Source organism: Desmodus rotundus, chromosome 1, assembly GCF_022682495.2.
Source record: "Desmodus rotundus isolate HL8 chromosome 1, HLdesRot8A.1, whole genome shotgun sequence".
NCBI lineage: Eukaryota > Metazoa > Chordata > Mammalia > Chiroptera > Phyllostomidae > Desmodus > Desmodus rotundus.
Genome location: NC_071387.1, coordinates 150,112,176 through 150,126,123, shown reverse-complemented (window position 1 = coordinate 150,126,123; position 13,948 = coordinate 150,112,176). Strand labels below are relative to the sequence as shown.

At 40.6% G+C, this 13,948-nt stretch overlaps 1 protein-coding gene across 3 annotated transcripts in view; it reads left to right on the top strand.

Annotated features, from left to right (window-relative positions):
- The window catches only part of RHOBTB3 (Rho related BTB domain containing 3), a 50,534-nt gene extending 43,134 nt beyond the window's left edge, over window positions 1-7,400 (top strand). For 2 of the 3 annotated variants that reach the window (XM_053911747.2, XM_053911740.2), the window contains exons 11-12: window positions 796-892; window positions 7,225-7,400. In XM_053911747.2, coding sequence (XP_053767722.1) covers window positions 796-892; window positions 7,225-7,340 — 213 coding nt within the window. In that variant the 3' untranslated portion in view covers window positions 7,341-7,400. Of the gene's footprint in view, window positions 1-422; window positions 776-795; window positions 893-7,224 lie in introns of those variants that run through there. The other variant, XM_053911748.2, reaches the window with a different exon arrangement.
- The last annotated feature ends 6,548 nt before the right edge of the window (window positions 7,401-13,948 follow it).

Genomic DNA, 13,948 nt, shown 5'->3' with positions numbered 1-13,948 from the left:
AAGTTTTATGTGTGTTCTAACCACAACAATAATAAAAGGAACTATACTCATGTACCAAAGTTGCCTCATAGCAAGTTATTGTAATCTGAATTGGGTGGTTAGATGAATTGGTGAGTATCACTGGATTGGTACCAAGGTGAGGATGTCATGGCCAGGTTGCTCTAAGTTCCCCCTCCATTAGCTTTTGAAGGTCAGAATGAGAAATATGCTGGGAATCCTGCTCATTGTAACAGTACCTCTGAGTTAAAAGCAACTATTCAAACATAACGTTCTCACAGAAATATTTATGCTGTGCTACCCATAACCTTAGGAGATGACATTTCCTCCCCAAAATAATTTTTGGCTCGCTCGCTGGGTAGATCTGTTTAGATATGGCCAAGTGTATGCCTTTGTAACTGTGATCTTATATCTCTGCCACACAGATGCAGGTGCAGTGAGTGAAGGCCATGACCTTAGATGAAAAGCTTAAACTAAATCCTCGAGAACCTCAAGAATAGTCTTTGTGAACCACGAATGCTCTCATACATCTGCTTAAAGATACTCAGCCACTGCAGCAGCAGTAGCTTGTTACTCATTTGATTCCGTTTATTCAATGTTGTAATTTTATTACTATGTGTTATTAATGCTCCTTTTTTCTTTCTGTTGTCAGAGTAGGCTGGAGGCTGCATCAAACATAGACGCATTAAACATGGATTTGGGCTCTCCATGAGTTCTCCCAGACCATTCTCTCTAGTCTAATCATCAGAGTGCTGGTCATTGTGTGCAATGCTGTTTCACTTTCCATTTTTCTTGCAGTTTCACCACTCTGATTGCCTTTCAACCTGGCTACTTCATTTCATTGCCACTAACTACCTCATCTTCAGTCAAAAGCCTGAATTTCAGGATCTTTCAGGTAGATCGCCAATTACTGTGTTGAAAGAAAACTTTATGATCTTTGTTCTTAGATTTGGGACATAATTTGTAGGAATAATGGTTTTTAAAAATTAAAAAGTCAATGTAATACATTCCTCTTACATATGCAGAGTGGTACTTGAGGACACGTTAGCTAGTTACCTGTGCTATGTAAGTAGCTTTACCTGTATTACACAAGAAGTTTTCTAATGAGGATAGCTCCCATAATTTTTAAATGCATTTTTTCCTTGAAGTGTAGAGATAAGGTAGCCTCAGGCAGCATTTGGAGTTGATAAAAAATATCTTGGTTTTATCTACCCAAATCAGAAGCAAAATTTAAACAGTGCAGATTGAAAAACATTTCTATTGTAAACACATTGTAATTGTTGTATGTTATTCATAATATATAGTTCTATTATACTGATATCTCTACTAAGTATATTTATATAGGAATTCACTGTATTACCTGGGACTAACAATTTTTTATAGATCAAAGAGTGCTACAAACTTACTGACCCTGGCCCGGTCGTTCAGTTGGTTAGAGCATCATCCTGATAAGCCAGGGTCGCAGGTTCAACCTCTGGTCAGGGCACATATAAGAATCAACCAATGAATGCATAAATACGTGGAACAACAAGCCGATGTTTCTCCCTCTCTGTCTCTCTCTCCCCTTTCCTTTTTTTTTCTAAAATCAATCAATAAATTTTTTTTAATTTACTGAGTAGAGAGTATGCATAGTGTGATTTTAAAGGTAAATTATAAAGATTAAAACCAATCAAAGATTGAGCTTCTCAGTTGTTACATAAGAGGAAAGAAAATGAAAATGGACTAGTCATCAGGGTAGATAATCACCTTAGTACAAAGATCTGCTCCTGTTATTACCTAGAATAGACTCAAGGAATAATCAGATTAGAAGGAAATTAAAAGATCACCTAGTCAAGTAGTTTCAAACTCTACAAGGAGAACTCTCCTTGGAGATGCCTGAAGGTCTTCTGAAGCGGGGCAGAGAGTGGGGAGGGGGTGCAGGAAGAGGAGGGAGTGAGGAGAAACGAAGGGAAGAGAAGACTACACTTGCACGTACTGAGTTTTCCCTCTCACCTTCAACCAGAGTAGCTCCATTTCTCTCTGCTTTATATCTTAGCTTTCTACATATATTTTACTTGTAAAAGAGAATCCATTGCTAAAAAACCCCTGAAAATCCCTGATTTCATTTGGCTACTTGTACAGTTAAGGAAACCAAAAAATACACAGTTTTTGGCAGACATCTTGGCAGGCATCAGCCAGTCCGCAAACATCGAGTACCTGCTGGAAGCCTCTTCACATAGAATTCAACTCTTAGCAGAACAATAGATACTTACTAACCACTTGCTTTGTGCAAGAAATGAACAAAAAGTCCATTCATAAAGATAAGGCAAGTTTCTGCTTGCTGTTCATTGGTAGGGACAGTCTTATACAGTTATTTTTTTCAGAAGTCAATTGAAATGAATGGACATTTTGATTTTAGAAGCACCTTCATTTTGCCACCTCAGGTTACTTTCAATTTGAAAACAAAGAATACGATTATTTTCCACTCACTACCTTGTAAAAATGTATGGTACACGTGGAGAGTGCTGCTACAACCTTGGGAGAAAGATGCTCTGTAAATTCTTTGAGTTACTCATTTTTATTTTATTTTATAACTTACACAATGATTTATAAGTATGTTGTGACCAGTTGGTGTAGTGAGAAGCAGGACCCCAGGGCGTATTTGAAAAGGCAGGGTAAGAAAATGAGACCGAGTCAGTGATTGTCTTCTATGCCTTTGGTGGGAATTATAGGGTATCACAAGTGCTGTGAATCAGTGGTGCCTGCTCTGTCCAGGACCTGCTGTGACTGTCCTCTTGGGCAGTGATAAAAAGCCTCTGTGGATAAGGGGAAATTTGATAGTCTAAACAGGTGGTCACAACTGGTAGTCTGCGGGTTCAGTGTAGCCTGCCGAGGGGTTTCATTTAGACCACATGGTTTTTGTTTTGTTGGTTTTAATTTAGTATCAACATTTAAAAACTATCACATGTTACATTCAAAAAATCCAAAATTTTGGCCTCTTTGGAAAAGTTGGAAGGTCCGGCTGCTCTGGGCCCATCTTCCCACATGACAACCCCCGGGAATAAGCAGTAGCTGCCCGTGTAAAGCTGCCCGTGTAAAGGAGCATGTCCTCCAGGCTGTGACAGTCACCTTTCCTCTCTGTTGCCTTACACTTGGCCTACTTCTCATGGTCACCTGAAGTTCAGGAGGGTTCTTGTCACAATCACTCTATAGCTTTCCTAAAGAATTGCCTGTTTTCAGTTTCAAAAATTATCAAATTATTGTTAGAATTGTTTTCTCTTAACAGAATTTTTCATATTTAGAGTTATTTCGAAATTCAAAGGTGAGACTGGAAAAGATCTCATCAATTCTGGTGCTGATGCATCAGAACTCAGTCAAGCAGCTCATTAAATATTAGACATTTTCTATACTGGCCTCATGAAAACAAACAGCAATGCACAGGAATATAAGTTACCTTTGGCATTTATGAAATCATTATCCTAGTTTAATTTAGCTGAATATTGCATTATGCATTTTATATTATGGAGGGTATTTTTTTTTGTCTTGTTTTTTTGGTGAGGGTATTGTTGGCCAGAGCTCATCTGTGACAACTTTTTTCTTTTATTTTATCTTAACCGAGGGAGCAGTTTTATATCACCTTTGCTTCCTAATGAAACTGAAATTAGTTTCCCTGAGCATCTAGTTCATTTCTCCTTATCTGGGCCCCACAGCCTGGATCAAGACCTTGTTAGTCCAAATTAGGGGAGGTGGAGAAGTGGAAACTGACTTAGCAGAAGGAAGCCTGAGTGCCCACAGAAGGGAAAATGATGACAAAAGAGCTGATTCACCCAGCACAATACCAAAAACCTTCAACATTCAAGGGACCAGGTGTTTTAGAAAGCAGAATGAGGCTTGGGGCTGAAAGCAGTACAATTACTTAAATGTTGATTAAGATGCTTTTACCACACACTATACCCCCCAGGCGGGTAACTGCTTCTCCTTCATCATCACTGGAGAGGGGAGGTTTGTTCCTGAAGAAATGAAACCAAAAAAGTTATAAAATCGTGAACTCTGAGTATAGTTGAGATTGGGCAGGGAGCTGTACTGAAAACATGGGCGTTAGGTGAAAGTATGCACATTGTATAGTAAATAGCCAGCCTCCTTCCTGTATCCAGGTTCTAGAATTCTGGCAGCCACATGTTTGCTACCTCTGTAGCCTGGGCATGAAATTGAAACATCAGAGGAAAAAAAAAAAAGAAAGTACAGATGCAATCATTTGGGAATTCTTTCAGTGAACCCAACGTTAATCTGCTCAGTCGTGCTCCAGGATATTCATTCCACCAGTCAGCCAGTCCGGCCCATGCCCCAAAGATTTCCAAACAGCATTCCAGTATCTCACTCTTAATATAAAGAGATAACTGAGGATCAGCAGATACATGAGGCAATGTCCAATCTGAAAGATAGATACCTTTGCCATTCACACAGAATACTTCCCTTCTGACACTTCTGCTCACCCAGTGTGGGGGCGGCTACCCCACACCAAGCAGTTCTCCATACTACCAGCTGGGTGACCTATCATTTAACTCAATTCTGACACTCTACCTGGAGATAGTGAGAGGGTCAGACCCCACACATTAGGGGCTCAGTCCCACAAGACTGTCCCCCATCCCACTTCAGACATCAGTTGCAAGTCCAGTATTTCCAACCAACTGGTTATAGATCAGAGGTTCCAATGACCCCTTCCTTGGGTTCAATTAATTTACTAGATTGGCTCACACACTTACCTAAATTTACTGGTTTATTAAAGGATACAGATGAGCAGCCAGATGAAGAGATGTATCAAGTGAGGTCTGGGAGGATCCTGGGTGCAGGAGCTTCTGTCCCAGTGGGGTTGGGGGGAGTAGCATCCTCTGCATGTGGATATATTTACCAGCCGGGAAGCTCTCTGAACCTTGTAGTTTTGGAATTTTATGGAGGCTTCACTATGTAGGAATGACTGGTCATGAACTCCATTTTCAGTCCTTTACTTAAGAAAATGCGGGGTGGGGGTAGGAGGAGGGGCATGGCTGTAAAGTCCAGGCTCTTAATCGTGGCCTTTCAGTGATTAGTCCTCATCCAGGAGCACAGCCAGGGTTGCCTCAGTAGAATAAATGACACTCTTGTCACCCAGGAAGTTACAGGGGTTTCAGGAACATCGAAACGGGTTAAAAACCGTGTATTAGAACAAAAGACGCTCCTAGTGCTCTTATTGCTGAGGGAGTTACAAGGGTTTCGGGAGCTCTAGGCCAATAACTGGCTGCAGAGACCATTATATATGCACATTTTCTATTCTCTCACAAGAGGAACTTAGAAGAATAAAGAGACACAAGGAGTAGACGAAAACCTTTAAAAAAAACCCTTTAAAACTATCCTCAAAGAATAAGAAATACGCATCCATAAAAAGCAGGGATAGAATATGACTGAAAAGAAATAATAGACAGAAAGACAGAAAGCGGAGTGGGGGTTTCCAGGGCCCGGGGGTGGGGAGGACAGAGTTGGTGGTGAACAGGCAGAGTTTCAGCTTTGCAATTTGGAAAGGGTTCTGGAGCTTGGTTACACAGTCACATAAATGTCCTTAACGTTACTCAGCATACACCGTGCACTTAAAATAGTTGAGGTGGTTTATTTTATTTCATATGTATTTTACAATTTATAAAAATCAATAAAAGAAAACGTCATTCTTGGAAATTAGAAATGTGATAGCAAAAAACTCAACTAAATAAAATAGTTGAAACATATAGATAATGAAATCTCCCAGAAAGTAGGACAAAAAGATAGATAGGAAAGAAAGTTAAAAAAAAAAAAAAAATTGGGGGACTCAATCCAGCAGGTAAAGATCCTGAATAATAGAAGTTAATACAGAAAGAAAATGGTGGGGAGAAAATTACCAAGAAATGACACAAGAGGTTGTCTATCCCAGTAGCGAAGGCCTCGGGTCAACCAAGTGCAAACGTCTGCTAAGTGCTCAGCTTAATGAACAAGGTATGCCGTTGAGACCTGTAAAAATGCCAACTGTAAATAGAAGAAAATTGGAAACTTTACAGGATAAAAACAACAACAACACATATTACTTACCAAGGACTATGAATCTGAATGGTGGTGGAGTTCTTAGCAACCCTGGAAACTAGAAAGCAGTGGAGTACTTTCTCCAACATTCTGAGGAAAGTTTTTAACTTAGGATTCTGTCCCAAACCAAATCATGAATAGGTTGAAGTCATTTCATCATAAGCAAAAATACTTCTGATGTATCCACCTTTTTCAGGAAGCTAATAAAGCAGGGGTGTCCAACTCATTTTCACTGGGGGCCACATCAGCCTCACAGTTGCCTTCAAAGGGCTGAATGCAATTTTAGGGCTGTATAAATATAACTACTCCTTAACTAGGGGCAAGGAGCTCTGTGCTGTCGCTGCGTGCCAGCAACAAGGTGCCAGGTGGGATGAAACAAGGTGGAGGGCCGGATTCAGCCCGCGGGCCTTGTGTTTGCCACCTGTGTGATAAAGGTTCTGCTTCACCAAAACTAGAGAATACACAAAGTGAAGGACCGGAGTCCAGAGTGGAGGGATCCAGCACAAAAGCGAGGAGCAGGCCTAGAGAGCAGTAGGATGCAAGCCCGGAGGAAAAGGTCTCCAGGGCAGAGACAACAACAACACTACAGGAATGCAGAGATTATTTGATAACTCTGGCTTGGTGGAAGATAAAATTGAGAGGATTTTAAAGAGTTTGGAAGGTTTCCCTCGCCTGTGTGGCTTAGTTGGTTGGAGCATCATCCCATAGACTAAAAAAGGTCTCAGGTTTGATTCCCTGTTAGGGCACATACCCAGGTGGGTTCCATCCCTGTTCAGTGTGTGTGAGACAAAGCAACCAATCGATGTCTCTCACGCATCGACGTTTCTCTCTCTCTCCCTCTACCTTACTGTCTCTCTAAAAGCAATGAAAAAAAATCTCCTTAGGTGAGGGAAAAAAATTTTTTAAAGACTTTGAAAGGTTTAGTTAGCTACAAAGGAAACCAACCAATTAAATGAAAAAAAAAATGAAGCAATGGACAAGATGTATCCTGGTGCCTTATTTAACCAAAATTGTAGTCAGTGAGTTTGGAAGGCTTGAGGGAAGTGTAGAGAGCATGTAACAGAGCTTGGGTGTCATCTATTAAATAGGAAACTAATAATTAATGCCTAAACTTGATCCCAAAGAAAATACATTCAATTAACATTTTTTTTCTAAAAATTGTAGTGGAAGAACGCAGTTTTGTTGAAAAGCACAGATGGCCATCGAATATGTACTTGAAGCAGCTTGCGGAATACAGGAAGTATATTCACTCCCGGAAATGTCGTTGCTTAGTAATGTAACCTGGCACTTTTTATACATACACTTTTCAAAAATATTATTATGAAGAATGGGATACCTCTGGGTTCCAGCAAAATTCTTGTGACCGAAACATGGGCGTTAGAAAACAGACAAAAAAAAATATATATATATATAGACATGTGTATATATATATATATTTTATGGTATTAAAAAATTACCATACAGCTTAGTGAGTTTACTAGTTCTCTTTGACAAAAACTGTTGTGATCTTAAAAGGGAACAGCATACACCATAGGCTAGATCTGAGGCTTTACCCTAGTGTGTAGAGCTGTTTGTTGTACAGCTACTTATTCCCTTGGAGATGCCCTGTTGCTTTAGTGACATTAATACCCATCCAGTTAAGAAATGTTTAACTTAAAAAAAATCATGTAGGATTAATACAAACATTTTATCGTGTCTGATTAATTGCTCTGTTAAAATAAGGGGCATTTAAAGACCTAGTCTGACTATTTCTGTAATGAAAAATCTAGGGGAAGACTGACCAATCTGAGACTTTAGGAATCAAAGCTCACCTGGGATTTTGAATGTGAAATGACACTTAGTTCCAAATCAGGGACAGCATTTGAATGATCATGAAAAAAATTCTTTTTTTTGTCTGAACAACCCAACTGAGCCATCTTGTCTCCTCCCTGGGATTCTGATTAGGCAGGAAATCTGAACAGGCATGACTCTCTGGCCAGGCCACCCATGCAGCTGGACCGGGCTATGGGCTTAAACAGGCCCCTGCTTGTTCAGGGCTCTGCTGTTACTGTCTTGAAATTCATAATAATGTTTGAAGAAGGACCCTGCCTTTTCACTTTGTACTGGACCCCCCCACACACACACCCAATTATGTCTGTGTTGTGGCGGGATAGGTACTATGTTTTCTTGCTCAAACATCATTGTCCCTGAAAGCAGAAAAGAGGCACTGCTGTCCAGGGGAGAGCAGGAGTCTTTCTGAAAGGAAGAGAGCCTGTGGGGGTTCTGGGATCTTCGGGGAAATGCGTCCCACCCAGGGCCTCTGCTGCCACTTCGACTGGCAAGTGAGAAACGCCTTTCGTTATCTTTAAAATACAGTTCTGTCTCTATCACAGACGAGCAAATACTTTCTTGATCATTCTGAAAGACCAGGATATTGGTAAAAGTGACAGGCCAGTGTGACTTTAATGTGTATTTATAAAGATGCTCATGGGAAAAAAATGCTTTTTTAAAGAACTCACTGTCAAAGCCTCACGTGTTTCGTTTTAGTGTATTTACCAAGATCAGGACCTGGGTAGCTTGGATTGTTTCTGAGAACCACAAGGTTATTTGATGAGGAGTAGCATGAATTTTGTCCTTCAAGATTACCCAGTAAGTTAAAGAAAGGTTATAAATGAAAGACGTGTTACAAGTAGAGAAAATGGTATGGGATAGAGGACAGAATTATAAATTCTTCTGTGTTATGTGTCAACAGAAATAATTACACTAGAAGCTCACAAGCTGAGAGATGGAAAACCTGATTACCTTATTGTTAGCATCATTTTCATCTGCAATGTAATTCAGTATTGGATACATTTTTCTTTTAATTTCCAGTTATTCTAGAATGCATACAGTTTTCCGACTGCTCCAAGGTTTGATTAAACGGTTTTGTACTATGGTACTGGGGTCCCATGCACTTCGTCCTGGGTGCGCACCAACCCTGCCGGAGTGACACAATAAAAATTCCCGGCATGTTTCTTCTAAGAAACCTGACTTTAATTGAATTGTGTTGATGAAGATTACTGTAATGCATTCTATGTTTTTCGTATTTTAATCACTTGAGTTAATCAGCTGTTGGCAAATCCCACTTGATATGGACCGGCATTGTAAAGAATAGATACTGTGGTTGATTTCTAGAAATTCATTCACCTTCAAGAACTTTGAAAATGCAGTGATAGCATTTGGTTCTTCATAAGCATAGTCTTACCCCTATGTTAATTAGAGCATTTAAAGTTCTAAATCAGTAACTCTTAATCTAGGAAATTGAAAAATAAAAGTTCAAAAGCAAAATATATTCTTGCCAATACTGTTTAACATTTAAAGAGACCACAGCTAGTTTTTCGGCCGTTGGACTGGAGTTGAACTGCAAGGTGGTGTTCTGTGGGTGTTCGGTGCGTAGCTTTCTTGATGAGGTGATGACTCATCTGCGCAGAGGTGATGGCTCCCCAGAGCTGGTCAGAACAGTAATCAAATGAGTTTTTAAATCTAGATTAAAACTTCTGAATTAACAGAATTTAAAATAACAAGATATTACAAAATAAGCTGTCACAGAGAAATGAGTGCTCTTTTGATTTTATTTTTAAGTGAAAGACTATTTCTGAATGAATGCATGCTCTGTGCTGATCTCTGCTTCAACGTATTTACCAGTCATTTTACTTAGAGAAGATACTGTTTGGTAGGACGAAAGCCTTTTCTTTCTGGGCCAGGTTTTCACCTCATATAACCCTTTGCATACTTCTGACTATTCTGTGTTCGTATTATAGGAGAGTAGGCTTGTGATATGAGAGTTTCGGTAACACACCTGAAATTTTCCAGTGCAAGCCAGCATGGTGGCTTCATACTGGGTAGTAGCAACGAACTGAAGAATTGGATAAATCTGACCTTCAAGACTGAGAAACTTTTCAACTATAATTTTAAAAACTACACTACACTGATACAGTTAATTATACAAAAATATCCTCAAGAGTATTTTATTTTATTTAAAGCATCTGTTTAATTCAATCTTTAATAATTTTGCAAGGAAGGGTATGTGTGTATTTTAATATAGCCTGATCTGAATTTATATGTTTTTAGCTTTAGTATTTAACATTTTGTAACAAATAAACCTTTTTTAAAAAACAAATTCACCACAGTGTTCTATAGTTATTTTATCTTGGATATTGAAATGCTAGAATTAATTTGGGAATATTGCCTTGTGTTTTTCAAGTAAAATTATGTCACAGAAAATTTCCAATATGTGTACAATTTTTAGAGAATTGCTGATATTATAGATGACTCATATGCATGTGATAAGAGAAAGAAATATATGTTATAGCTTATCTAAAAAAATTATATTTAACAGGTGTTACCAGAATTTCTCTAAATGAAATAATTGCCTTTATTTACAAAAAAAAATGTTTTGATAATTATTTAGCATAGAAGTGAGTCCTCTGCAGGCTTGAGTGTTGGCTCTGCATAACAGTTAAGAATCTGGAACTTTCTCGAGCTGAGGAGCCCAGATAGGAGCTGAAGAAGGACCGGACAGCCACAACAAGCAGATGGAGTGCGCACTATGCAGTACAGTCTCTCCCCAGGAGGTTCCCAAATTGTCAGTAAAAGCTGCTGAATCCCTAAAGCCCTGCACAGTTCCATTGAAATTGTGTTCCTGTCACAAGTCTGACCTGGAGTCACACTCTCCTAGAAGACCCCTGTCGCCCACAGGGGAACCTCCACCGCCCTCACTGCCCTTCATAACTGGTCCCAGCTTTTCTGCTTTGACTCTCGGGACTGTGTGTACAGTTGCACACCTCATACACTTCCTACGGCTTGGTGTGGGTTCCCGTTCCCTGTCCACTCTGCAAACTCCTGCGTATCCCATAAAGCCCAACTTAAGCATCATCTCTCTTGCTTTGTATGACTCTCCCAGGAAGAATCAGTTGCTTCTGCACATGTCTTTCTTAGGTCTTTATTCGCTTAGCTCTTTGTGGCACTTACTGCACTTCAGGAATTCATGTATTGCTGGTCTCTACTTGGCTATAACTTGAGGGCAGGGACCATGTCTTGATTTATCTTTGTGACCCTTTCTCCAACCTTCTACTAAGCACACAGACTGACACAGACCTTGTGTCTAAACTAAATGGCACTGAAAAGGCCAGACTGCCTCAGCTGGAACAAAAGTCAAAGTTGCAGATGCCAGTGGAAAGTATGCTCACACTTGAAGGTCTGTTTGCTCTGTGTCTGGAGCAGCCTGAGTCAGCTGGCATGAGACCCGGGGCGACCGGGGTAGCTGGCTGTCTGGGGAGTTAATGAACATGGAATGGAAAAGTGATCAAGTGTTGAGGGGGGTGGAGAACATGTACAAAATGATCCTTGAGGACACCTCTGCCTGGGAGTCTCTACTGCACATTGGGCAGCAAGATGTGTCTGGGGAACAGAAGAGTTCTTACTGGACATAATGAGGGGAAAATGGCTCCCAGGGTTAAACATAGTATTGACTTTGTGCAAGCAGTTCTTTTAACTGCATGCAAATGATGCCCCTGGCATGCAGCTGGCTATGTTCTCAAAATCTTAGTTGTCTTGCCCTACTATTAGAGTTAAATATTCAACAATGAACTAATGATCAGCATTAATATAAGAGGGTCGACATTTTCTCTTTTACATGTCAGAGAGCTCTCTTATTTACTCCCATTTAAGAAGACAGTATGCCCTTTAGTGGACACAGTACCGGGTCCAGCACAAATAATGCCTCTGGTTTATTACAAAATCTTTTAGTACAAAATCATGAGCATGTAATTCTGTAACATAACTATCACACTCAAGCACACCATATGACATTTCAGGTGAAATGTTCACATTAAAACTATAAATGATTATACCAGTATTATTATCCTGCCAACCACACTCAAGCAGGTGTTACTTCTGCTGGACCCTGTATATTACTTATTTTTTAAAATTAAGTGGAAAGGAGATGGGATCTCAGTTTCTCCTCCTTTGTTGGAAACTTGGACTAGAAAGATCCTCAGGGGAATACTTTAACTCAAAAACAAACTAACCAAAACAGTAAATTTTCCTTAAAGCTGAGCTTAGTCCCTCATCTATGACCTAGTGCCTGTCTTGTTTACAATGACAGGTTTTGCTACTATGTCAACATATACTATTTTTTGTCTGAAAATTGTCTACCCTTCCATTTTCTGATTTTTTAAAAAAAATATTCAGCTGCCCTTAAGAATTGGAAGCAACATTGAAGCACATTCATAAATAAATAATGTTTTAAAGATTTTATTTATTTTTAGAGAGAGGGGAAGGGAGGGAGGAAGAGACAGAGAGAAACATTGATAAGAGAGAGAAACATCGATCCATTGCTTCTCATACATGCCCCAACCTGGGATCAAACCTCAAACCAGTCACATGCCCTGACCAGGAATTGAACCTTTGACCTGCTCAACCAACTGAGCCACTTCAGTCAGGGCAATAAGTAATTTTTTAAGCCAAAGGGACTATAGGACAAAATCTAGTTAAACCAGTTTTATGAGCCCCAGGAATTCTTATCACAAACAGCAGGAAGTTACTAAGTGGCCACTGTCCCCCCTCACAGAGGCTGGCTTCAGACTTCTGATTGCTTTTCCCTTCCTCGTCCTCACTGCAAGTCCCTTGCTTTTGCCTTCACTCTGAGTAACACTGAGGCTGTAGAAAAAGAACTACAATCTCCTCAGTTCCAGTTTTCATTAAATTTATGTGGATGATTTTTATTTTCCTGGAAATCTCATGTCTAATTCTCTGCATGGTCACCTAGGTGACAACCCATTATTGTGTCCCCTTGGGTGGAGGAGGAGCAGGGGTAGTTTTCTAAATTTTCAGCGACTTCCTCTGAAGAATGAATTGCCTCAGAGCGAATTAGGACATGCCAGCCCGCCTGCGAGGCCACACGTAGCGCCCTGGGCAGCGGCGAGGAAGGCAGGCTGCAGTGCCCCCGACAGGGTCCAGGGCCTTCCCCGACCAGAAGGATAGTGAACGTTAGGACATGTCCTTGGCAAAGATTCAAATGTAAAGATCTCTTCAATCAAGTAAATAGGTACGTGTCAAGAGTTGCCTGGGCATTTTCCTAAGCTATGCACCACCACCGTCAACAGCAACACTTTCTATTTCATAACCCTCACTGTCTTCAATGAATATGGTAAAAAAAGGCTGATTTTATATGGGACCTTAGTGGACATCGGGGGTTCCTAAGCTGCTCTGGGGTACCAGCCTGGACACACTGGTTGCTTGTGTCTTCCTTCTTTTTTTTGTATATCCTCTGGCACCATTTCCAAAACATAATAGTTGGTTAAGAGTTGTCTGTTGTCCCTGGCCAGTGTGGCTCTGTTGGTTGAAGCATTGTCTCGTAAACCAAAGTGTCATGGCTTCAGTCCCCAGTCGGAGTGTTTGCAAGAGGCAACCAATCGCTGTTTCTCGCCCTCTCTCTCCCCGTCCCTTCTCCTCTCTCTAACATCAATAAGCATGTCCTCGGGTGAGGGTGTCTGCTGAATGTAACAGGACATGGGTGATGGAGAGCCCAGCAGAGTACTAGTTCCTGACAGTGTTGACTGCTATGGCCCAGGCCCACCATTTCTGCTTAGGGACCAGGGAGGTGAGTTCTGTGAAAGGGGCACAGAGGACAATCACAACAGAAGTGGAAGAGACCCCACCTTCAAGGGACTTCAAGGGCAGGGCCTTCAGGGAGGGCACGTGTGGGAGAAGAGGAGAGTCAAGTGAGACACCTCAGAAGTAACTTGGAGAAACGTAGAGATGCACACCATACAGGCAGAGGTATAATCAAGTGAACTTGCTGTTACTACTCTTCGTGTGAACTCCATGGGTTGGTGAGGCCTAGGGAAATTGAAGTAATATTTACTGT